The sequence below is a fragment of the Syngnathus acus genome, chromosome 15 (assembly GCF_901709675.1).
Source record: "Syngnathus acus chromosome 15, fSynAcu1.2, whole genome shotgun sequence".
NCBI lineage: Eukaryota > Metazoa > Chordata > Actinopteri > Syngnathiformes > Syngnathidae > Syngnathus > Syngnathus acus.
The window spans coordinates 7,244,879-7,271,783 of NC_051100.1; the positions used below are offsets into that span (position 1 = coordinate 7,244,879).

Genomic DNA, 26,905 nt, shown 5'->3' on the forward strand with positions numbered 1-26,905 from the left:
GATGGTGACAGTTTCATTTTGGATTAAATTTACATGATTTCATATAGTGCAAGTGGTGTTGATTTTTAGATAGGAAGGCAATCAACATGACAGAAGAGATGGTGTTGGACTTTGGATGTTCCATTGCACTTCTATCAAAAAAAACAACCAGCCATTAATTGTTTCATTTCACACAAGGATCTTTGTTAAGATAAATCATACTGGTAAAACTGTATTTGTAGTCACTTTCATGTACATTTAAATAGAGTATAGCAGTGTTGTTTCGGTGACTGTATCTTTAATATACTGTACTTACTGTACACAGAAATTTGTTTTTATAACAATAAAAAAATGAATTAGCTTTATTACCAACTGTACATACACACGTGCAAAGGCACACTTCATTTCTATGGTATATTACAAGCCAAAAATGTACAATGCTTTTCCAGTAGAAAGTAAGACTATAAAATATTTAAAGCAATTAAAACGGGACCAACGTGTGAACACAAGATGTTGCTCAATAGGTGCCTCCAAAACGTTTTTGTGGCAAATTAGTTTTTAGCTTAAAAAAAACAAAAAACATTTCAGCCCTAATGTCCTTCAGCTTAGTATCAGGAGGTTAGAAAAAGGGATGCAACGGGTTGGTGGAAATATATCGAATTATAAAAAAGTAATCTAAAAATTTTAAATTGAAAATGGCCCTTTTTAAGAATTGGGGGTAAAATGTATCTACACCCACAAGTCTTTCTTATAGGAAGGCTTACTCTGAAACGCAAATGGATTTAATTTTTTTTGCCATTGTAAAAAAAGAATAACTGTGAGCAGCAAAACCTACTATAATAACAATTTTGAAAAAAACATGTTGAGAGGAGCCAGATGAGATGGCTCGGGCATCCTTGGGATCCCCAAGGATGGGCTGGTTTAAGTGGCTGGGGAGAGGGAAGTCTGGGAGTCCCTCCTAAAGCTGTGCCCCCGCGAGCCGACCCCGCCGTATAAGCGGAAGATGGATGGATGGATGGATGGATGGATGGACAAATTAAAAAAAATGAAAGTTTTGTTGCAGTGTTGTCGTGGGCTTTACAGGGTGTAGCAAATTGAAAAAAGCAAGTTCAAGTTCATAACCCTACTAAAACCACAGAAAAACTCCTAACTCCACTAAAAAACAGCTTAGCTGGTCATAACAGAAGTCTTGGTTGGGAGGGGGGGCTGCGCATGAATGACAGAGGAAACAATCGAAACGGCCCCAACAATCTGATGTGGTTTGAATCAGAGAATGAGTTTCATACAGCACCAAACACATACTACTAGGACTTGTTTTCTTTAAAAAAAAAAAAAAAAAAGAAATTATAAAACATAATTACATGTAACTGTCCTTTGAGCTCCTGTGGCCATTGTCATAATCATAGTCATAGTCTGAGTCCCGCCGGTGTCGGTGGCGTTCTTTGTGGCGGCTGCTGTAGTCGTCGCTGTAGTATCGCTCTTTCCGCCTCTCGCCGTAGCGGTCCTCAGAGTGTCTGTGGTGCCTAATCCTGTCTCTGTGTTTGTCGTCGCATTCGTGCTCGTGCTTCCTGCTCCGCCCTCTGTCGTGGTGCCTGCTCTTCTTCCCGTGGTCTCTTCGGTGGCCATGCTTCCTGTGATGTTCCCTCTCCTCGCTGTGTCGCTGCTTCTCCTCCCATGGGTGACAGTAAGTGTAGATTTCCTCCTGGGCTTCTCCTTCCTCTTTGGCCTGCGATGGAAGCTGGTCAGCTGGTTGAGGGAGACTCTCGGGGTGCTTCGAGGGTGAGGCGCTCTCCTGGGCCAGGGGTGTGGCATGGTTCTGATCCTGAACCTGTGGGTTTTGGAAAGTGTTTGTAACAGATGGATCGTGGTTGCTGCCAGGTACCTGAGGTTGCTGCTCCTCCTGGTGGACAAGAGCAACACTGTTGCATGCTGGGAGGGCTGGCGCCGCCATTTTGTCTTGAGTTACTGTGCCGCTCAGCTGGACTTCAGCAGGATCTTCGCGGTCATCTGGGACCGATTGACTGCCGGATTGGTTTTGGTCTTTCAGTTTGTGTTTGGCCTGAGAGATCTGTAAAAAGCCTTGATGAAATGTTGTCACTGGGCTGGTTTTACTGATGCTCAACATGGGAGCTTGCTTGGCATCAACGGGTGCAATGGGGTTTGTTTCACTGGCTTTGTTTTCTGTCACACTTGAATAGGTGGAAATCTTTTTCAATATCCCACTTAAAGGTTTGAAGGTATTTATGTGCTCTGGCACTGGCTGCCATCCCAACTTGGCTTTGTCTGAACTGAAGAGAAGAGCAATGTCATCCTTCTTGGGGGTATCGCCGCTGCCCACTTCATGCTCTTTTTGAAGCGTCGACAAGCTTTCCAAGAAAGATTCCGTGGAAACATCTGGAGGCTTATCTCTCAGGGAGACGGGAGGACCTCCCGGTGCAGCCTCAGCATCTTTTCCCAGTGAAGTTTTCCCAGCCTCCGTTTGGCTGGATGACTGAGATTCAGCTTGGACAGCTTTCACTTCTTTTTTCTTGATAACAAAGCGCTCTCGAGACGCGGCGGCAACGCCAGCAGCAGCTGGACCCTTGGAGTCCCCGCTGGATGGCACCCTTGGTTTTTGGGCAGGCTGGACCTTGTGAGTGTCAACCAGAGGCTTTCCTCCAAAATCTGGCAGCGGCGGGAGTATTCCACCCCAGCCGAGTAACACACCTGGAAGAAAACGCAAAGGCTTAAGGGATTCCTGGCTGCTGTTGCCTGCCGCAGATGGTTCTTCAAAAGACTCTGCGATGGGCTCCTCTGCATCCTCTGTAGTCTCAAGTATTTTATCCTTCTCGCTTTTATTGGGAGTGGTCAAGGAGGCCAGGAAGAGCTTCTCATCTTCTTCTTCTGCAGGAGTTTCTTCGACAGATACTGGGACGGGCTTGACTTCAGGCGGTACCCTTGTTGCTTCGTTCATGTCAACAGGAATATAATCTCTCTTCGGCCTCTGACGAATTATCAGTCCCAAGAGAAGATTTGCTCTGTTGTTTTCCAGACCTGCCAAATCACATGATAATTACATTTGTGTTATGGGACTTTGTTATTCACAGAGAGAAATCTGCTTGTACTAATCACCTGGTCCATCAAAAGGCACAAGCTGATTTGGCACTTTTTCAGAAGCACCCAAAGGAATAAGATACATGTCCTTCACTTGTTTGCGGTTGTTTGACACCACGCCAAAGCGCTTTCTGCTGCTGAAGTAAGCATACAGGAGAGTGTAGGAGATTTCATCTTCTTCGGTTACAGGGGAGAAGCGAATCAGGCACACTTCCTTTAAGTGTAAAAGAAAAACAAACAGTGTGTGTCAGGAAAGTAACAAGAAAAACAAACAGCGTGTCAGTAAAGTAACAATCTATAGAGGCAAAATTTGAACGTAACAATATGTCAAAATACGACTTACTTTAGTTCCTGTAGCACGTATCTTCTCCAAGTAGTCCCACACGGTCTGCGGACTTATCCTTCCACCAACCTGAATACTGTCAGGAAGATCCTATTTGGGGCGGGGGGGTAGTGTTAACTAATCATAGGTTACATATGTAATTTTTTTTTTTTACTTGTCTTTAGGGGTAAAAATTTGTTGCCATCATACTAAACGTGCCTACTTTTTTTGACAAACGTGATCAAGTACTGACCCTTTATATTTTCAACTTGATTTAGATCTGACCTCTGTTGGTGCAATTACAAAGTTGAACTTTCTTTGCTGATTTGGTTATGTGATTAATAAGATTACACTGTAGTATAAAATGCATAACTGTGCATAAATGCATAACTGTTAGAATGTTCTTTAAAAAAGTTCTTAAAAAAAAGATTTAAAAAATCACACGTCATCATATTCTGTTGGCCTAACTTGTGAACAGTAGGGTGCTGACAAAAAACTTCTACAGGCGATGTGGACCGAAGCCTAATCTTATGAAAAATTTAGTTATCTCAATGGCAGCAAAGAGGTCAAATCTTTATGGCAGTGTTAATGAAGTAGATTTAAGTTTTTAAGTGGGATTCAAACACAAGTGTGTCCGTAGGGGGGTTGTTAAAAGTGTGGCGTACCTGAGTCAAGCTGTCCAGAATGCCTGACACAGGGAAAGCTTTAGTGACAAGTTTAGCCACAGAGTGCATCGTAAGGAAACCTCGCCACAAGGACTTCAGGCTGGAGAGGAACGATGAGTCATCATCTCGGACGGATGGAGGATCAGACCTGACGAGGAAAGAGGAGCACTTCAGCCGCTATTTTCGACACTAAGCTGCATAAAACTGGCATCGGAAATGACTACTCGCCTTCGCTCGAAGCTGGTGTGAGCCTTCTGGAAGCTCTCCTCTAAGACTGTGAGATGCAAGTCGTCTTCAACAGCAGATGGTGCCGGCGCGCTACCCTCATCGCTCTTAGCAGACGGTCGCTTTGCCACTGATGTAGCAACTTTGACCACTTTGGTGGGCGCCTCTTTCACTGGGGGTGCCATACGACCTTAATTGGTAGGACAAAAACTCAGTCACTGCTGCCCTTGATGAGTCACGCTTGGGTTCGCGTTGACAGTCACCTGTACAGATTTTGCAGTTGAGGTCAAACAAGTGAGACTTGTGCTTGCTGGTGGTGTCTCTCTCGGTCTCGGTGCTCTCTGTCGGTTTCTCCGGAACAATGGCAGCCTCTACTGGCACTTCTGCGACTTTGACTGGCGATTCAACCTGGGCAGAAATGCGAGGGAGTCGACAATTGAGTGGCACATTAACTTGGGAATGTCACAAATCAAGCAATGGCCCCTTTCTTACCTCTATCTCCACAGGTTCGGGTACTTTCCCTGGTTCTTCACTCTCGATCTCAATCTCCCCTTTGTGTGTGATCTTGGTGATGGGGCGCCGCTCAACCTCTCTTTGCTCTCTTTCAATCATTTCAATTGTCTGTGGAGAAATAACCGGTTATCATTACGAACTGTGGATTCATCAACGAGTATCAAACAGCTTTACTGAGCGCCTCAATGGTCGTGAAATTTAGTTGAGGATGCGTGAATATTACTCACATGCCGGTTCTCTCTTTGCCGCCAAGCAGCCAGTTCCTTGGAAGCCAGCTCCTCTGGACTCATTCGGATCAGATTAGCAGGAGATATTTCTCCCTTCAGAACCTTCCTAAAGAGAACCTGAGTAGTAGGATAAAAGGAAATCACTTTTAAATTCTATTCAAACTGTCCTGATTTTGCATGCCATGTTTGGTCTCATTTTGGAGACATTTCCAACTACACTTACATTATTTTTAGTATCTTTGAGGTTAAACATCAAGCTTCGATACTTGCTCTTGTATTTGTTTTCTGTATCTTTATACATATGGAAGATTTCCCTCTCAATCTTCTTGGCAACTTCAGACGCTTTCTCCACTGGGACATTCAAATCAGACTCCTTCAACCTAAAATGCAGAGTGTCACAAATTCAGCACCTTTACAGAAATGCTTTTCAAAGTCGTTCATTGAGCAGGCTGTGCATTATAAACGTACAAAACTTTCCTACCTCTGCATAAGAATGTCTTTCAGAGAATCACGCACACTGCGCCTGATCTCCTCAATAGATGCAGGCTTTTTTGAAGATGCACTTTTACTTTTTGCCTCAAGTTTGAGCTGAATGCCTGTGAGGACAAACAAGCACCAAGGACATTTGCATGAAAAACAAAAATGGAACTGCAACTCAAAGCTTTTTCCCCCCTCCTTGTTGAATTCAAAAACAATGAAAGTTCAAACACCGCCTAATATATTTTCTGTTGATGCACAATTTGGAAATTCAACTGCATGTAAAAGAATTCACATATGGAAGCACTGTCTCAAATACCTGTTTTATGATGACTTTCTTTAACATCTGCAGATGATCTTCTAGCTTGTTCCTATTTAAAAAGAGAGCAACCACAAATTACCTAAGGAACATTTCAACATTCATAGTACAGAAAAAAAAACTTGTAAACAAACCAACATGAAAGATATAAAAATAAAATATGACTGCTCGCCTTTAGAATGACAATAAAATGGAAGTATTTGCCCTTGGCCAAATGTTGGGCTCCTAAATTAATGCTAGTTTATGAAAATTTGTTTTTGCACTTCGCAGAGGTGTTGAATGGGAAGCCAGGCAAGGCACTGAATCAATCACAACTGGATTGTACCAGTTGCTATCGATTCAACACCCCGAGAATTAAATGAGATCAATGAATGACAATATTCACCCTAGGTATAAAAATATATTTCAACTATGTGTATCTTATATTTACAAATAAGTAAGAAGGATCAAAACATCTCTTTATGGGTCTGCACAGTTTTACACCACTTGAAATTACAATATTTAAACACAGTGCACCAGATGGTGTATTTTTGTTTCATGTCATTATTTTTTTGCAAAGCAATGGGTGAGTGTATGTCTCATTTTTAAGAGTAGCTACAAATGTTTCCCAGTCCAGCAACTTGTAGTAAGCATACACCCATGTGCAAGCCATCAGTGTTCAGGGAAAGTAAAGAAAAAAAAAAAAAGACAACAAACCCTTGTGCAGTGGAAACACTGGCTATGATTAATATCAGACATCACTTAGCTGGAGAAAACACAGCGGAACATCTTTTGTAATTTAAGACATTTGTTCAACAACTACGGTCAGAAAACCCCCAAGACGACTCACCTTCTTTAAAGATCGGACCCCTCCTGCTGTGGGTTCCTCCGAGGCTCCGGGCTTGGGAGCCTGCTTTAAAGCTGCGGCTTCAGTCTTTATTTCAGGCGCGGGTGCAGTCGACTTTTTGCTCTCCTCCTCGCAGCACTTTAAGCACACGTACATCTGGTCCTCCTCCTCCATCTCGCGTACTTTGAGCAGGTCAAGACCAACGCAGTCACCATGGAACCAGTCCTCACAGCGGCCGCAACCTACCATGAACCTGGAAGGGTGTGAAAAAACAATTTGCAGTTCATTTTCCTGTGCACCCCATTGTAGATAAGCCAGAATTAACTACACTTTTTTGTGACTGCTGATTAAAAGTAAAATCACAAAGACATACATCTTTCTAATAACCTCATAAATGTCAAAATACAACCCTTTTCACACTGCGCTTGGTTTCTAGGCCATTCTCCTCTAGTAGGCCATCATATGCAATTGTGTCCATATTTCGCACTGGTTGCTCAGCGACTACAAGAAGTAGCCCGGTGCCTTTTTGACATTGTAATTCTTTTTCTAACTTGTGTTAGGTCAAAGTTTGAGAAACGTTTTTCGGAGACAAGACTTACATGTTGTTGTGGTGTTTCTTGCACTGACCACAGCAGTTGTTTCCATCCCACACAGACTCAGTGTTGGCAGGTTGCTCCTGATCCTGCTGTGCCACCTGTTGCTCAACACTTTCTTTCTTGACAGCCGGAGCGTTGTCGGGGATGAACAGCTGCGGCTCATCCACAGAGATGCTTCTAGCAGTTTTACTTTTTTGCTTTTGTAGAATCTTTTCAGGCTTCTTCAGCTTAGGCTTCTCCTGCCCTGCTTCTTCTGGTGTTTTGGAGGAATGACCCGGACGAGCGACATAGGAGGAGTTCGAAGCGTCTGCTTTCAAGGTGTTGAGAGTATGAGATGGTTTAGTTGGACTGTGTTGTTCAACCACACGAATGCCACTAGATGGCGTCTTCTTCACTGGAGAACTGGGCTTCACTTTGGAATCTCCTGTTTGCATCTTTGGATGTTTAGGGATATGCTCAATTGGGGTGCTTCCAGCCCGCCTTTTTAAATGTTGACCGCTTCTCATCTCTTTGAGAGACTTTAATTTGTGAAGTACATCTCTTTGGAGAACTTTGGATGGTACTTTTTGGGAAACCGTAGCTCCTTTCGTCATGTTGCTTTGTCCACCTGTAATCAAACCTTTCTTATTGGAAATGAGATGTTGCTTGGATTGGAGCAGGTTTTTGGCTAAAAGTGGTTTCTTTTCTTTATTGTCCACTTTGTCACTTGAAGAGGTCCCGTTGCTTGGTGGCAATTTAAGACCACATTTTCTGTCATCGACAGGCTTCTCCTTTTTAGCACCAGTCTGATTGTCATCTTTAGTTTCTTGAGTGCACCTTTGTGTTTCTGTCCCGTTAGCCGCTTGGACGTCATTAGGGTTCACATACGGCCCCAAACCAAGTGGTGTATCATCAACACACATATTCTCAGTGACACCCCGGTCTGCGACTTTCTCAGGAGCTGGATTCTGTGCCGAGGCGCCATCTTCTGACATCATGGCAAAGCCAACATTCGCATCGTAAGAAAAACTACTGTCAAAGTTGGCTTCTGTGTCTTGGAGATAGGATGGTCCAGGAAGGAGTTCAATCTTGAATCCTCCAATGGTGACAGTCAGCCGTTTCAACACAACAGAAGGTTTTAACCATAATCCACCTTCAATATCATTGATATTGATGCGTCCACCCAGAGTTAGTTCTTCCTTCAGCTGTACCCCTTTTATTCCTTTTTTGATCAGAAATGACTTCTGTAGCCGGTTGGAAGGTTTCCTTCTTGGTCGTCCTCTGGGTACGGTGGATGTGGTAATATCAGGAGGCTCTGAACCATCCTTTGATTCTGTATAAAGAAGCCAAATGCATGATGTCACCATCTCGCTCACTGTCACTCATAAAATTAAGATTGGGGTTTACCTAATTGTACATTACATGGACGTTTCCTGGGTCGGCCAACAGGTCTCTTGACCGAATTGGTTTCCGTTACCGCCAGGTCACCGCTGAGGCCTGTGGCTGTTGAACCACCACTGAGCTCTGCAATGAAAGAAAGAGGTTTGAGTAAATGGGTGGATAGCAGTAAAAAAAAAAAGTACAAGCAGATGCCTTCATTCTTCAGCAGAATCACACATGGTCTTAGAATAACAATAGTGCACAAGTACTCAAAATGTGTGATATAAAATGTTGTGTTACAAAAAGAAGGAAAATCATGTCATGGAATTAAATCATTTAAAAAAAAAAATATTTTTTTTTATGACTTCATTTGAACACTGTATACCATGTATTGTTCATAAGCGTACCTGCTGAGCCTGAAATTTGGAAAGTTGGGTCCTCAGTATCCAGCAGGTTGAACTGAGAAGTTGCACATCCAAACATTGGATCTGTATCACTCAGCATGTTCTTAAGAGAATCTTCAAGGCAGAGTCCTGACCCAAACTCATTACTGGCTTCACATTCCAGATTTTGACCTATGGCAAGCGTGTCGTCCAACTGGTCACTGGGTATTAAAACGTTAAAAGTGTCCACAATATCCATGAATGCTGCTACCTTCCTGCATGGAAACAATTCAACATTTAGATAGCTGGCATGTGGATATTCCAGCTTCACATGCACATCATCAAAGCATCATAAATGTAATTAAACAGGATTAAGTTAGCAACTGAACATAAATGCGAATGAAACAAGTGAGGGGGGTTAAGTGTGTTGCAATAATACTTTTAAACGTTGTCCCCCCCGTGATGCACGTCAATGTTAGCAGTGCTGATTAACTTGCCCAACGAGGTTTTCGCTTCAAATGTCTGACGCCTACTCACAAGGTGGAACGATTAATAAGTATCAGTGGGAAATGAGATAATAATTAATTTCTAATTTTGAAATTCCGACCAGTACCAAATGCAAATCGGCATTTCAAGTTTAAGCAAGCGTGTCCACAAGTAGCAGCAGATCCAATCGGATGCATTGAGCGGGTAAATACGAACAGGATGTATTTATTAAACACGATTTAAGATTGAGTGCATTATTTGGAAACGAATGCAAAATGTTACTTATCTTGACTAGTTTTCCAAACAGACTAGACACAAGTTGCATGCTACTTAGCACGCGTTGCTAAAGCCGATCTGCAGCTAAGGATCGTATCCATTAGCAAGCTAACGATGACCTGTGGAGGAAGTTTGGTAATTCCTCAAATCTCTAGCTTTGTAGACATATGCATATCCCCAAGATTGTACTCTAGCTGCGTAAATAATAGGCCTGATCGTTCTAGAGAACAAATGATAACATGTACAGTTGATGAAACATCAAGAGCGAGGTACGATATGTCAGATATGCTAACTAGGTCGTGCTAGCAAAGGCCTAGGATTGTTTGTAGCCTGACCACAGCTAACAGGCGTTGCGAGAACACGCCCACGAACATCAAGTTCAGCTTTGTATCACTACATTTGAACATATGAGCGTTTATAAAGGGAGGCTTACCTCTGTCTGAGTGCAATGATGTGTCCAATTCGTGCAGGTTACATAGTAACGCGGATGCCCGCTTGCCTGCCTGGCTGCCTCCACTAACTTCCTCTACAGCTAAGCCGTCATTCGTCCCGCTGCCGAAAAGCTCCTGACGATCGCAAGCGCTGTCAGTCACGTGGTTTGTGTTTACAGCAGGTCACTTAGCAGCTGGGAGCGGGCAGACGGTTATTCCTTGATAATAATAATAAAATGAAATAAAAAATCCTACAACACTTTTGTTTTTGCACTGTTCTATTTTCCGCGGTATCACAATCTCAATAGTGTTTCTATGCACTTGCATCAGCTAAGAAGTTGATGATCACTTCCTGACCCGAGAACCCTCCCCAAAATAATCATACAATATATCAAAATCTTTATTTAATCACAAAATTAAATACAATTGGCCCTGAGATCTTTTTTCAAAGGTGATGTGTCCAAGAAAGCGGTGCACAAATCACGTCATAACAATACAATGTAAACATAAAAGAGCGATGTACAGAAATAAATACAATGACAATTAGAAAACGACTGATGATTATAGACTGAAATTTACTTTAAAACGCACCCAGGTGCTAAATCTGAGATTTGTGAGATTTTGAATCGTCACAAATTTATCAACAATATCTTAGGGAACAGGTTTGCACCGCTGTCTCCATGACAACAAAGAACAACAAATAGCAAAAATAGCTGTGTGGAAATTTAAATAAAATAAATACTGTACTGTACTGTAAATGCATTATGTTTAGTAATTTTCAAAATAGGCTAGAACATAACGTGCAAATCGATTTGTTTCATTTTTATTAGCATATATGTGAATTAAGTGTCATTTTATTTGTAAATTTACATGGGGTTGAATTATGATTTTCTGACGCAATGAAGGCATAACGTACTTGACATCTACCAGCAGATGGCGCAAAAAACCTCTTCATGTTTCCTCCCTGGAGGTTGCACTGTAGAAGAAACAGAAGAAACGCATCTGATCTGTAGAATTTTGGAATTATATTAATCTTTTATGCAATTTTGAAAATCGCGTTGATAAAACCGAAGGACTTTAGTGGACAAAGCCTCTGGCGTGGATTTCTGGCATACCCTGTTGCTTTTGTGTCCAGACTGGCAAGAAAAATGATTTTGCCACAGCCCTGAAAAAGTGACTGATTGTGGACCCCTGGGAAAAGGAGCATGTAATGCCATTTTTATTCTGGAAATGTTCCTGGCCTAAGGCCTCTGTGTTTCAAAAGAGGCTGGGACCACCTAATGGTAATGCAGATTTTAGACAATGGGGGAGAAAGACAATCACTTAAAATGGACCCCAGGAAAGAGTGTGGCTTTATGCCATTTTGGAGTCATACCACAGCCGTCTTGGTTTGGAAGGGTTTTTGGCCCTTTTGTTTTGTTTTTTTGCTTTTAATTATTATTCTAGGTCCCTGGTGTGGATTTGGAAAGTTTCCCTGCCGCTCAGTTTTCAAAAGCTGCCATGACCACCAGATGGAAACACAGGGAGGATTTTTTTTTCAACTTTTTGTAACATAGTCACAATTTATGAACTGGAGCCTATCTTGCCACGATACACGCTGGGATGTTTGGCGGACATTCACGTTCACATTCTTACCAATGGGCAATTTATCGTCTATACATGCATGTTTTTAGAATATCAGAGAAAACCTAAATACCTGAAGATAACCCATACTAGCACAAGATTAACACTACACAGGAAAAGCCGTAACTGGGATTCAAACCCAGAACCTTGGAACTCTGAGGCAGATGTGCTAACTGCAAGGTCACCCTGATGTCCTTCAAACTTTATCATTGAAAGAAAAACAATTTCAAATACCCATCCCAGTTCCAAACAATAATTACCATTCCTGATGTGATGCCATTATAATTCATCCTTCATTCGAAAGATCAATTTATGGATGTTGGCACCTTCTCCATCACTGCCCATGCCAGCGAACCAGGATTAGCAATGTTTTTCACTGATGTCACAGCGCCACAAGATAGTGTCATTCCATCCATGATAATGTCGTCCATCCTTTCTCCTTCTGCAGAGTTGCTCCACGACCTTTAATGACATCACACAATAAACACAACCGAAGATTACATTTTCAAGTTACATCTGATAATGCCAGGAAATGCTGAACCTTAATAAGGGTGAGGGAGACAAATGTTGTACTTGAAACAGCCAAGGAGAAAAGTGCATACTGTAGTCGAACTATCCCAAGAATAGTTGATTCACTGGTTTTCCAGAGCAGATGGCTCCAGTACACAGGCGGGGATTATTCTGCTTACCTGCATCAAACACTGCGTTATCTTCCAGGGCCCGTACGGCTGACTCGACAGCATCCAGTCCTGCTCCTCCTTTTTGCAACCCAGCAAAGCCTTCACGTGCTGCTGCAGAGACATCAAGTCTTTGAATCTCACACCTGTCATGGATGGGTAAGAAGTCTACACTGCAATCTTTAGATTAAAGTTCCAACAGGAAAGTGCAACAAATTAAAGTTTAGGTATGTACTATACGAGATTACATATGCACTAATAAAATACAGAAATAATGAAGGTCAGAGTATCAAACTGTATCAAAATATGCAGTACTGCTTTTGGACACTTGAGGTCGACAAAGCTCCACCAAAGAATATTATACCCAGTGAGGGGCACACAAATATACATCTTGACTTGGGAGTTTAATTCATTCCAAACTTGTAACTAAATCTCCTTCTTGTATTAAACTAATTGGCCCCATTTAAATGAATTAAAACGACCCCAAACACTAAAAAAGTAATAATGTTTTTGTTATGATTTTAAACAGACTATGGTGTATAAAGAGAATAGAAATAAAATATTTTCATAGAGTGTAGTTACTGTAGGTACTAACTGCTGTTTTGGGCGTTTTCATCAAATCTTTACAGAAATTAGTAAAACAGTTTTCCAATGACGTTAAGTACTTCCAGGTGGAAAAGCACCACCAGTAAACAAATTTCAATGCTTCAGAAAATGGGGTAAATCACTTGACCCCCCTCCCCCTTTATTAGCAATATTAATTTTCAAATTTTACATTAATGCTTAATCTTGAAGGTTTAATTATGTTCACAACAGTAATCCTAAACCGCTTGATTAAATTGGAAAACAATGAAAACTAATTAAATGATCAATTTTTCTCTTTATCTAAGTTTTCTTTGTGCAAGCTCAATGCGGGGCAGCCCCTTTGCTTTCAACATTGTGCAAGTTTTGCAGCTTTTGTTAAAACAAGTGGGAGGAGGAGGAGGAGGAGGAGGAGCAGGAGAAGAGGAGGAGGAGGAGGAAGAGGAGGAGGAGGAGGAAGAGGAGGAGGAGGAGGAAGAGGAGGAGGAGGAGCGGTGTGTTTGTTCTGCGGCACCCCCCAGTCCCAGCACATCTCCAATAGTGTTTAGGAGGGGCGGGGAGCAGCGTCCAGTGTGCACCCAGTGAGCGTAAGCTTGTGGTGTGGAGCTGGAGAGGAGAGGCAAGAGTGGAAGAGATGGGCTCACTTCTATGAATCACAACCTGCAGGCAAGCATCCCGGACACCTTGGAGGACAAAATAATTTGAGGGTTTTTTTTCCCTTTTTTTTTAAAGGGAGGAATCTGCTCATGTTTGAGTCTGCAGCTGCCAACACCAGCAACGAGGAGCGAGATCGTGCGACCTGCTGTGTGCAAATCTGCACTGATAGAATGCATCAGAATAATTACGTACCTGAACTAGTAGCTGAAAAAAACACTTTGGAACCTCAGTTTGGGCATGCTCTGCGCCTGCTTGCAGAAGGTAAATCACTCTATACTATACAGTACATACTAAATGTTTCCTCATATATGCTTTTTTTTGTTTCACCCTATTAAGAAAAGTTTATGATCTATTGTGAACTCAGAGAGCTTCTACCCATGCAATGCAAATTATGAAATAAGTTTGATAAGTATAGTTGATGTGACATAAGTGCAATGTTGTCATTTCAGCAAACTTACAAATATGTTTAATGTTCACCAAACATGCATTAGAAGTAAGAAAGCAAACTACCACTTCACTCCTGTTAATTTGAACAGTGTACACATATATTATAAAGTGCCTCTTGTCTGTTGTGCAGACCAAAATTCGAGGCCAACTTTCTCACAAGGTCTTTTTTTGCATGCTGAGTAAAGTTGTTTTCCACAAAGGACTTGTTTCCGCTTCCCAATGTAAACACAGAGACAGGTGCTTTGCAGTGATTTACCCTGCATTAAACGTGCAGACGAGCCATTAGGGATTCATTCATTGTACTCCGGCAATGTGTCATCTTTACAGCATCCTTATTAGTGCAAAGAAATACACAGGAAATAAAATCAACCGGTTCCTTATTTCCATTGTCTATACCTGATCGGTTCTTATATTTTTAAGCCTTTTAAAGTGGCACATATAAAGATTTGACCATTGTGGTAATTTTATGAATAAATGCTCATATTAAATGGTCATTTATTTAAATTATTGCAAGGATGCTTAGCTATAGAGCAGGGGTCACTAACCATTTTTTTTTTTTTTTTAAATATTGGATAATGATTGATGTGAAGAGCTTCCAGTTTGATACACACTGAAAAACACATGCTGAACTTTAGTAGGTGATCAGTGAAGACAAGTCATCATGTTAATGGCTTTATAGCAATAAAGTTAATGTCTACATTTTCAAGTGTTCACCTCTACAGCATTCTTAGTGAGCTATTTATTCAACCAGTCTGTGGGCTACTCACGTGGTTCTTGGGGGCTACCTGGCATCTGCGGATCCACGAGGATCACATTGATGACCCCTAATATAGAAGAAAGAGGAAATGTGAGGAGATTAATGCATTTAATCAAAACAGAAAACATGGAATTTAGGGCTGCAACAACAATTATGTGTTTCAAATATTTAATTATTGTAGATTTTGTCAATTAATCGATGACTCAAATAAAAAAATGTTTAAATTCTATTCCATTAGTAACAAAACATTTTATATTGACTTTTGATGATTTATAATTAACTCAGCTACTGGTTTGGTCTGTAACATGTCAGAAATGTTGATCATTGTTTTCCAAAGTCAAGTGTATATTTCTTCATTAAGATTCAACACAAAAATAATCAGTCAGCTTTCACAAAGAACTGCATAAATTGGATAATATTTGCTGTTGAGAGGCTAACATTCTGAGCATTTGGACAATTTTAAATTAAAAACAGATATCTAAATGATTCATTGATTATCAAAAATAATGGTGAATTTGATGTTTTAGTTGTCGATGAATCGATTAACTGTTGCACCTGTGGTGGTATTCCACTAATGCATATCTTTGCAAAGTGTTGTGCATTCATGCGTCAAGTCAAATTCACACAATAAATGCTCAACTCAAAGATAAAGAAGAAGCTTAATATAACTTGCATACAATCTGTATCTAGGTAACTGTGTGTTTCCTCCACTGGGATGCAGAATGGAAGCATCCTGTATGTTTGGGAATGTGTTGATGAAACACCTGACTGTACTGCACCCCCCTCTCACTGGCATACAGATACGATCACAAATAGGATCATCTGGCCTGCAGTCTGCCAGGTGGACTCAAATATCAACAGACATCATCATTGTTTATCATCATAAGATCAGCCATTGTGTAAAGATACAGGATATTTTACTCATGACGTATGTCACAAAAGGCAATTGGAAGTCAATGTTGGGCTAAGTGAAATAAAACCCTGAGGTTATTAAAATGCAATCTGGGTTATTTCTCAAATTATGCTGACAGACTGAGATTGTCCTCCTAGGCCTGAAAAACATTGTGACACGTGAAACATATATGCATCCGTCCGTCCGTCCATCCATCCATCCATCCATCCATCCATCCATCCATCCATCATAATGGTGATGAGTCCTACCAAAATATCTACTTGAACCCACACCCATGATAACATAACCTTCTTGCATAGGGTGAATAACAATATCAGGAAAAACATTATTTTGCCCGATAACCAACTTAACCGTTTGTCTTTTCAATTTGTATTAAGTGCTCACTTTCTTCCAATACCCTTGTGTGCCTCATGATGTATGCATGCTTTGGCAGTTATTTTTCCTATGGGTCTAGTTGACATTGTCAATAGTCTCACTTGCGACATGTCCAAATAATTGCTTGAAGGCACAATGATTATTTAAAAACAAGGTTACGTATCTGAAAATATATTTATAATGTTGTGTGTATGAGAGGAATGGCATCATAAAACCGTTTAGGTTATCTGGGCACTGTTCTTTCTGTTTAGATAGCTATCCAAATGTGATGTGACTTGTCCTTTGGGCATTTCAGATCAGTGACAGCACCACTCTGTATTTGCATTTAGAGAATTGCAAATTGTAGTCTTCTATGTGTGCTGCCAATTTTTTACACCACAGAGTAGAGGGAATAAATTACAGTTTGTTAGAATTCCAGACTGATGGACATGCTAAAACTGAGTTTATTTTTCTGACTTGTCACGGAGCAAACCAACAAATTGACAGGCAATGAAATATTCGTTAGTTGCAGCCCTAAAATGAACAAACTGCAAAAATGACATAATTGGATACAAAATTACGACACAAGTACTCCCGAAAACGTTTTAATGCTTAATTATTCCAGTGATTTAATTAATGCATGACAAGTCTGTAACATTTTGTGTTTTTGTTATAAAAAAAAAAAACTAGCATCAGAATGTCAGCTAGCATCTTTGTCAAGGGTGTTGCAGCGGAACTTCGTGTTGTTCTAGTGTATATGCTGTGATGCTCAAAATGCCCAATGTTGAACTACAATACAGAGCTTTGCCCTGAATTCTAATAATATACTCATGTTGTAATGTCCCTCTCTTATTCACAATTTTTTTCCTGTTCATATTATATTAGAAGTCAGTCTCCATTCGAGTGACAGATAAAAATAACCTTGTAATGTGATCCATCAAAAGGACACACAAGTTATATCCCGGGGAAAGTGAAACTGTGCATTACATTTTCAACATTAATCTGACAAGGTTATCAAAAGCGAGTCACAATGAATGTTTAGCTCCATTATCGTTCACTTTCAAGGTCTGGAGCATTCCAAGCAACTCTAATGAGTGAATGAACCAGAGAATGGAGATGGGCATAGCTGTACCTCTTCGGGGATCATTAAATGCAGCGTCAATGTCAACGACAAAAGGAAGGCTAATATTTAAATGCACCTAATACTGCGGTCACACCAAATGTGAGTGGAGTTACTCTCGCGATGCCATGACAGATAAAATAGGGCTGTCACTCATAAATAGTTTTAGAATTGATTATTATATCGATTCATTGGATGACATTTTATTTTACATGATAAAATATTACAAACCATTTGTTTCCCAATTACTATGGTTTATTAATCAACTATTGTTGTTTATTTGGTAACATGAGAGAGATTCATGTTGTAAATCTTTTTGACACAGATTCAGTTACTGGTTTGGTAAGCACTTTCGCATTAGCATTCTGTGACCACATTTTGACATGCCGACATGCAATAAAAACAACGCAACAAATGGTATTGCAACTGAAAAGGATAAATTGGATCAGATGTGACCCTGATAACCTTTCACATGACTGTCAAAAGTGAACCCACTAACCTATCAGAACGTCTGAATCACATGGCCAGTCGTGTCTAAGACTCACAGCGGGTTGAAAGCGTTTGTCACATAGTGCGCCATTAAATAGCAGACAACACATTAATCACCTGCATCGGCAGGCCGTCCGTCGCTCGCTCATGAGCAGGAGAGCGGAAGACAGCTCTGTTCAACTGGCACACACCCACCCACACACCTGGCCTAGTCTTATGGATAATGCGTAAAAATCAAACCTAAAAAACAGCAGGGCAGTTTACCAATAAAGATTAGGTGTGTTCACCTCAGGAATTGGCAAACACTTGCTGCATTAATTAGCAAATCATAAATTATATATTCCATAAGCACTGAACAGCGCTTGTTTGCTTTGCATTTACTCATTAAAATAAATCGGCAAACTGTCATGCTGATCCTGCCTTCTTGACAAATGTTTGCATGCTGACAAGTAGGGAGAAATGTGCCCCTCGGGTTGCAGCTACTAATTAATTACTATTTTGTATTCCTTAAAACTGTCAATTGGGCTTTTGTGAACTATAAAAGCCACACATATGACAAATGGTTTGTTAGAAATAAAATAACAAAAACAGTCATTTTTGGGATTTTATTTTTACAACTTTCCCTACCACCAATATAAATAACAAAAGAACACCATCGTGAATAGATTTCCATAGTTGGCTTGCTTTTTCACATCTCATTTGTGTGTGTGTGGTAATTGGTTTTTGCTCTCCTTTTAAAATCACTTTTTCACTGCAGTAGATAATTCTAAAATGGCATTCATTTGTACATCATTACTTCATAATAGGCCAAACAGATTTCAAAAAGCGCGGCTCAGTCAAAAACAGCAAGAGAATAAACACTCAAGCTTATTGTGGAGCACCCAGCCCGCCCCGCTTTTATTTCGTTTGTCAAAAGCAGAAAATGACAAAGCTAATTCCTCTTTTCAATCTGTTCGACCAACAGATTACGGCAGTAAATCATAGCATGCTTACAGCCTGTTTTGTCTTTGATATAAAAAAGCAATCAGTTATTGAAGTAATTTGATTTATTTAGCTTTTGCCACATTGGTGAGACTTCATAACAGGATTCAAAGAGTCGATAATTGTAGCTGGGGTTGTTTTGTTTTCAGACCCTTTTCAGAGTTAATTTAATGGCTACACCAACACATTCAGCTGGTGCATTGTGTTTTAATTCAACCTGACTTTGTAAACACTTTTAGTTATGCATGGCTGACCTCAGATGATGCATAATGCACTCATGTTAGGCACTCATTTTTTGGGAACTTTTATTGAAGGATTTTTTTTCCCCAGCGTTAGCAAAAGCCAATGCTCGAGGCATTTAATACAACAAATACCAATGATGCAAACATCTTAATCAAAAGATAATGGATAAATGTATCAAATGTTATAAATTGCTGTAAAAATAGTCAAATTTTAGTAAAGCACAATGTAGCTCTCTGAAAGAGTGGAAAATAAAAAAATAAAAGGTCTTAAGAAAAATGTATCTTCTCGTTCTTCCAATTGCATTAAGTGCATTAAGTTTCTTTTTTTTTTGCTAGTTCAAAATTTCTATTTCCCTTTGTTTTGGTGTCTGGAAAATAAAGTTGGGTCTTACATGGGAACTACCTAAAACCAGAGCGGGCTGACTGCGCACACACTGTGTGACTTCTGAATTGCACAGTTACGTACATACATTTATAGTTACATTTATCCCATAGTTGACCATTTAAACCCTTCTTTTTTTCAAAATTTTTCTCATCTGAGCAGCACTGCTAAAGGAGTTTTGGCCATTGCATCAGAGCGGATCAAGAGCACCAGAATAGTAACTCAGAGTTGAAATGATTCGTTTCCCCCAATGAGATTTTTTTTTTATCCTGAGAGAATTGAAAGCAATGACCTTCAGTTCACTTTCTTGCTCCCCTGATCTCTGCGCTCACGCTGCTCTCGTCCACATTTTTTTGGGGATGGAAAAAAGATGATTCTCGTGCGAATGTTTTGCCACATTTGTTCAGTGTAAGCCGATTTACTTTTCTTGCACACAAACACAATCTTCTTGTGGCAGGCTACAGACCACAAGAGATGCACCGTTCTGGAAAACAAAACTCCTCATAGTCTTTTGAAAACATCATTGCTGCACACAAACGACTGGCCTTTTGCAAATGACCAATAAATCAATTTACAAATACAAAATAATAGTTATTTCAATAAAAGTACCAAAACAATCCATGACAATCATCAGCTCAACAAACCCTCAATTGTGGTTGTAACATGGTTTGTCACAGGCAGATTCACAGATTAAACAGATGTTTATCCACAGGAAGCTTGTTTAAAATATCTCCTCTGTTCTCAGACACCCGTCTTGAAGGTGTTGATTACTTACAGTGTTGACCTCAGCGTTTTTCATCATGATATGCAAGCACTCTTTCACTTCAGTGCCTTTAAATGTACTGATGTATTTGATAATATTTGAACACATGAAACCCGTATACAGTTTAAATTGGAGAGGGTCCGTAATCTCTTTACTTCCATTTCTGTAAGAATACAGCAAATCATTGTGAGACAACGATACAAAGGAACACTTGGCAAAATTCCTGCACTACTTGCTTTTCATCTCATTTCTGGATCCTCCACAAGCATCTTGATTTTGCAGCTCTTCAGGGTCATTTCACAATTGTGGCTCAAATGCATTTAAAGACTATCTCCAGAAAGTCATGACTGAAGAGTGTTTTGGATCATTTTTGCCATGCTGATGCAGTGTACTGTTAAGATTGGACACATCAGATGACTGTTGGGGCCAATTTACAGAAGAATTTCCACTCATGGAAATAATACAGAGACAAAGTGCACTTTGATCGAAATCAATAATCTGCAAATATGATCTTGTGAGCGCTGATAGATGCAACCTGCACCACCTCAAACAACTGCTCTCCAATGACATCAAGCAACATGGAAGTCGTACCAGAATGTGCATAGTTACATTTCTCCCAAAGTATTCCCAGAGTGAGACTTCTTTTAGTCATCACCCTGAATTTTTCAGTCACCCTGACACCAGACTAGACAGCATTGACTGACGCACAGCATAACTAACAATCTCCTTTGTTTTCTTCGCTGCAGAAATTGAAAAGCACGAAGGTGATGAACTGCAAAAAGATGGTATCATGAAGAAATACCTTGATATTATCAGCAATAAAAACATAAAGCTGTCGGAAAGAGTTCTCATCCCAGTGCAACAGTATCCAAAGGTAAGATGCAAACACCGTATGTCTGGCATTTTTTCAGTAATTAACAAGCCCTTAAAATAACAGCCTAGAAATCAGGGTGCACGGTAATAGCTGGTACTCAGCAGAGTACCATGTCTGTCGTTAGACTCGTTAGCATGGCATCCTGGATCCCTGGCGTATAGAAATTGTTGGCCAAACTAACACACGTCTCGTGCCTCTTTTTCACTTTACATTTTATTTTTGGCCTAACAAACAGGGCCGAATGTTTCAGCCCAGTGGGCGCCTTTACAGAATCCATGCATTAATGAACTTTCACGATCAGTCTCGAGAAAGTCATTAATCTACCGTATCTTCAGTAAATCTCCACTCATTTTATTGATTTTAAATCATTAAATGACAGAAAACTTACTTCCCTTTTCGGTTCAATTTGACAGTGGATTTACAGGAATGGTGGTGTGATACAGCTAAAGAGAGAAAGAGAGATAAAAAAAACAACTCCAGTGCAAAGTATTTTTTAAAGGTAGCTCTATAACACATTCATTTCCAAGTGAAGACTACACATTATTGAAGAATTAAGAGCTGCATGCTCTCCTTGCTCCGGTGCTCAATTACATTCACCCACTGATGTCTGGTAGCTCCAGTAGGTAAATAAGTTCTTGATCAGATAGTTAATGAAAGCACAGCAGAGCCTGCAAATAACAAGAGCTATGAACTTTATACTGAATCAATAAAATTACAAAAGGCACGAGGAAACAACATGAGGACCAATATCAGAAAGCTTGCATAATTCATTGCACAGCCCCCTTAGGCTGGATATGGATAAAATAAGTTTTGGATCTAAGTTTGTGGAGCAAATCAAAACTAACAGCCTTGACCAGATGTACTCACAATCCAAAATGGCCTCAAAGTCATTTCTCGAGCTATGTGTATATATTTTAGGCTTGCTTCTCATTGAGCCGTCCAACTAATTGGCTTCTTTCCATTTCACACTCTCAGCTCACTTTTGTCTTTGGTACTGTTTCCTCGGTATTCAATAACATCCTGCCTTGGTGGCAGAGCAGTAGAGAAATTTACAAGACATCATAAATCTCTTCTGTCAGGTTATGGACGTGCTGCAGTGCTGCCCATTCTTGCTTACAACAGCCCTCCTGCCTGAACGTAATTAAATGTAAATTAATTACATTATTACTTGGGAAAAGTCTTCACATACTTTCTGATATGCTGAATTGGTGCATGGAAGATTAATGTCGGCCTTCAGAAAAAGATTGCGTAATCCCTCCATTTCTAATGCATTACACGAGTCTGCATGTGGATGCTTCATTGTTGCATCCTGAGACGCCTGAATGAAGCCAAGCCATTGTTGATAGTTCTGCTCGTGCCTCTCGCGCTGTCCAAATGTGTGTGGTGGACAAGGTCTGCTAAGAATGTTGGCATACTGGGCTGAATTCATCTTCTCAAGTTATTTGGCGCTTAAAAAATACATTTAGTACTTCAAAAATGTTGTTATGCACGGTCTGTGTGAGCCTCCGTAATGTCCATAAACAGACAATAAGGGAGGGAATGATTAATTCGGATGCATTTTGGATTGTTGATCCATGCATTTGTTGACAGAGTATTTTTGCTGATTAAAAGGAAAATATAAGGATAGAAGATTCAATTATTTTATAGTTATATAAAATTGATGAATAATGGAATTATGGATATAATTCAGAATACAGTGGAACCTGGTTTTCTTTATCAATCATATGGATGCATGTATTTTGTCCACCTGTAAAAATATGATAGATTCGATTTGCTGTCACTTTCAGAGTAGATCATTGTAAGGACATTTTGAGCAAAATTCAACTGCTTAACAAGCTAGTTTGTAGATATATATATATATATATATATGTAGAATGACACTTTCTGCCAGTATATGTGCAAACCCTAACATGAATTTTTGCTATGTCCTTGTGAATAGCACCATTTTCAGTACATCCATCCTGTCATTGTGACCTTTAGATAGTGCTCTGCTTCGTTTATAGTGACATTCCATTTCTGTCCATCCCAAAGAAACATTTCATTATGGAAAGGTGTTTTGCTTTGATAAGTGTAACACGATGCATGGTGTGAATTAAACATGAGCATTTGTGATATATATTACAGCGTAGTGATATGCTCTTCATGCTGGGAGAGCATTGGAAAATGTTCCTTTAAAATCTAACAATGCTGAGTTTTGATTGACACTGTCAAGGAGATTCAAATTCCACCTTTTTGTCTCATTAGCATGGTTGTACAACAGTAACAATAATTATGCATCATTTTATAATTTTAATACAGCTCTTTTAATATTGGGTTACAACACATGCAGGTGTAGTTCCTCTATGTCTGTGTGGACCATCTTTTGCATCCTTCCCTCTAATATCTACATAACTATCAGGGTTGGGACAGCAGGGGGCACATTGGATCATTTCAAAGCTCATTTAACAGCGGTACCTGCCCCCCCTTCAAGCATAAATTGCTCGCCATGGAGCTGCAGAATGGCTCCAGACATTAACTTAATGAAAACAGGCTACTCTCTTTCTAGTGCCCAGCAAGTATGTTCCCACCATGGCTGCCAAGGCCATCTGCTGTCCAGCTCCCTGCCAGCTGAGGCATAGTCCTGTCAAAGCGGCCCCTGTGAAGAGAGCTGTCCAAAAGGTGCCTTAATTACGCAGATCAGAGGACAAGCGAGGACAAGCGAGGAGAGCGGGGTTGCTTTTATTTTCTTAAGGATGGTTTCATCCGCACGTCCCTTGACGCTAACATGTTGATGAAACGGGCTGAGTGTGCAGTTGTCAGAGTTGAGTCGCAGCAGCCACACAGCTGGCACAGGAGTTATTAGCTGCTCGGACGCAGCGGAGACGCTTGTTTTGTGAGAAGGTTAATATCATTTGGGTTAGGCTTGTGAAGTGGTGGTGGGTTGATGACCACCTGTTCAGTTCTAGAGGTGGTCTCTTCACAGTAAGAGCAGACATTTGAAGGTCAAATGCAGTGGTGTAATCGTGTAGACTACAAAAAGTATCAGGAAAAAACATACCGTGGATGTTCTAAAAGTTCATTCCACACATTGTATTCTTTTTCTTCATTTGCATTTACATTTTGGTTCTATGGTTTTTAATCACCTTTCATACCCCACCCCCCTTTCCCCCTTTTTGGCCATTTGCATGTCATGTGAGCTATCCTGACTATTCTTTTGACCACCATTTTTTGTCCAATTTCACAGGCATATTTTTCCAAAATTGTTTGCGTTGATCTTCAACTTTAAATAGCCACTTTACTATAAATTATTCAGGGAATAAAGCAAATGTTAGCTATCTATCTCACTGTCAATGAAAAAACAACAATCAACATAATTTGATATATTATTTTTTAGTTGTCACATCACATATCCAGTTATTGTGAGGCGTGATTCATGAGGCACAAAAGAGAACAATTTTACTTTGTAAAACACCTAACGAGGTTATCATTAGGTTAAAAAAAGACATGTATTTGTTTGGATTGTTCTTTTAGTAAGACTATTTGTATTCTAGATAAGGGGAAAGGTTCAAACTTGACACAAAGAAAAGAAATCCCCAAATGTGCCACCACTCCACTAGATTTAGAGAGAATTGCTCTTTTCTTTTTTTTTTGGTCGTCTTCGCTATCAAACAAACCAACAAACGGTGATATTCAGACAACAAAAACAGCACTACACATCCAACAAATGCAGTAAATTCAACATGGTGCCCACTGCTGGCTCTTAGTTTCCACAATTGTACGTAATTCCATTTTAAGCTTTTGTGTTTTACCCGCCTCCACCCCGCCACCCACTGCCTCCCAACAAACAAGAAAGAATTAGTCTAGAGGTGACCACAGAGGAGCATTTCAGCTCTCAGATGTAAAAAAAAATGCTTATCTTCGCCAACAATCAAGACATTATTGTCCATGTGAGCACATAGGCTGGAATAAAGTGCAAAAAAAAATGATAGTCAGAGCCTGAGGCTTGAATCTGATCGTTTGTCATCTGGATACTATTGCTTAATTTCCACAGGGAGGAAACTCATTATTTCTGACTTTATCTCATCACTGACCTCTAGAACAGTCTTGGGGATGTTATTGGTTTCATCCTATGTTTCTCCATATTTTTCCTCCCACTGCACGATATAGATGATCCTCAAACCAATAAGATACATGACCAACGAGGGCAGAGTTCATGACATGATGTTATACTGACCCATGGATGAGGGTAACCATTCACCTTTAAAGCGCTACAGAAAAAGCGCAATTATATTGATTTATTACAGGCTACATTACACGATATTGTCCCACATGACGGATGATGAAAGGAATCTGAGATTATATTGATAAAAAATGACTAATGGCCGGTAAACACCTTTTGTGGTTAAGCTTTTTTTTTTTCCCCCAAATGGATCACATTTCATTTTGCTTCTTTCAAGATCTCACTGGTCCCCATGTGTAAATCACTGGTTCATGTCACAATTAAAAATTTTCTACATGTGACTCCCTACTTTTCCTCTCACTTGTCTTGTAGTTTAATTTTGTCGGAAAGCTACTGGGGCCTCGGGGAAATTCCATGAAAAGGCTACAAGAAGAAACAGGAGTCAAGATGTCCATCCTCGGAAAAGGGTCCATGAGGGATAAAGCAAAGGTAAAATAAATTGATTTATGTTGAAATATGCTGTATGGGTTATTTGGCATGTCGAATAAATGTAAATATTCACAACAACTTGAAAATAACAATATCCAAGCACTCGCGGGGATGAATAGCTTTCAGTTGACAAAACATGTAGGGGAGTACATGTATAATTTAAAAGCATATTGTGTAATTGTCATGTGTGAGTGCAACATAATGAAGCACTCTGCTCCAGTCATTTATCCTGCTGACATGTCGTCCCCTAGAGCTCAACTTAGCCGGGCGTGCATGCAGTCAGTCTGCCATCATAGCAGTTTTCAATATCATCCTATGGAGTTTTCTTTCTCTTAATGCTGAAGACATTGCTTTCTGACAACATAAAAAGTGCCGCCTTTGGTGAAACGGAGGTCTGGCGGAGCAAGAATTTTTTTCCTTGGCAATCATTTTTTCAAATAATCTTGAAGCAGTGGAGGCTTAATAATTTTCCATGTTTTAGTAACAACCAACAGCGGATGCAATAAATTCAGTCCCAATCAATATGCCACCTGCACTGTAACATTTTAAAACGTACAATAAAATGCAAGATAATTGCTTGAGTGATGATGTTAAAAGTGTAACGCGATTCATGTTTTCTGGTCAAGCAAATATGCCTCTTAACATGCGTGTATTATTTGTTTTCTCAACTGCATGCTTTCAATTGAATACATGCTCATATTTCTCTCTAAGACTAAGTGGACTGGTCTTATCATGTTTTTTCCATTTTATTTTTAATTTTCATGAATAGGTTTAGGTGCTGTGGTCTCTGCTCCGGCTTCAGTTCTGCTCATTATCTTTTGTTTACAAATGCATTTAATACTTACATGGTAAGAGAAATACAGTAGTTGGGATGTAATTGCATCACAGCGGGGGATACATTGGAGTCATAATTGTTCAACAACTGTTTGAAAGAGTGAATATTTAAAAAAAACACTGCAATGGTGTTTTTAAGCCCAAATCTTCATATGCACAGACTTGTTTGAGCCCTATTAAACAGTTTTTTGTTTGTTTTTGTTTTAACAATATCATGTTCAAAGTTCTTTCTAAAACTTTGAAACAAAAAAATCCGTTATATCATAGTAGCCTTGGTAGAGGGGTGTATACGTTTGTCAAGGACATGTTTTTTGAATGAGTCAATGACAAAAAAAGGACCTAAGGGAATGATTGAAATCAGATTATTAAATCTTCAGTTCCTGAG

General features: G+C 39.9%; 2 protein-coding genes across 3 annotated transcripts in view; one reads left to right on the forward strand and one right to left on the reverse strand.

Moving 5' to 3' along the window:
* Positions 1-16: 16 nt before the first annotated feature.
* Positions 17-10,326, reverse strand: phf3 (PHD finger protein 3). Its single transcript, XM_037271880.1, has 16 exons — positions 10,180-10,326; positions 9,009-9,259; positions 8,629-8,745; positions 7,246-8,554; positions 6,650-6,899; positions 5,821-5,872; positions 5,506-5,620; positions 5,248-5,404; positions 5,025-5,141; positions 4,777-4,905; positions 4,548-4,692; positions 4,288-4,474; positions 4,060-4,207; positions 3,416-3,505; positions 3,091-3,286; positions 17-3,012 (listed from the first exon to the last, which is right to left on the reverse strand). The coding sequence occupies exons 2-16, from the start codon at positions 9,241-9,243 to the stop codon at positions 1,337-1,339; spliced, it is 4,923 nt and encodes a 1,640-aa protein (XP_037127775.1). The 5' UTR covers positions 9,244-9,259; positions 10,180-10,326; the 3' UTR covers positions 17-1,336.
* A 3,299-nt stretch (positions 10,327-13,625) lies between these two features.
* khdrbs2 (KH domain containing, RNA binding, signal transduction associated 2) overlaps positions 13,626-26,905 on the forward strand; it is a 31,301-nt gene continuing 18,021 nt past the window's right edge. Inside the window, exons 1-3 of one of the 2 annotated variants that reach the window (XR_005100485.1) lie at positions 13,626-13,977; positions 20,911-21,038; positions 25,570-25,686. Coding sequence is in view for 1 of the 2 variants with exons in the window: in XM_037272370.1 (XP_037128265.1) it covers positions 13,806-13,977; positions 20,911-21,038; positions 25,570-25,686 (417 nt within the window). In the remaining variant the exon portion in view is untranslated. The remainder of the gene's footprint in view (positions 13,978-20,910; positions 21,039-25,569; positions 25,687-26,905) is intronic. The other variant, XM_037272370.1, reaches the window with a different exon arrangement.

What these genes read in the sequence shown, in the direction of transcription:
- phf3 (XM_037271880.1), bottom strand. Translation starts at nt 9,243, where the DNA reads ATGGATATTGTGGACACTTTTAACGTTTTAATACCCAGTGACCAGTTG. An exon ending in TACGTGCTACAGGAACTAAA is followed by an intron (nt 3,287 to 3,415) that starts GTAAGTCGTATT and finishes TTACACTTAAAG; the next exon opens with GAAGTGTGCCTGATTCGCTT. An exon ending in TGTGCCTTTTGATGGACCAG is followed by an intron (nt 3,013 to 3,090) that starts GTGATTAGTACA and finishes GTGATTTGGCAG; the next exon opens with GTCTGGAAAACAACAGAGCA.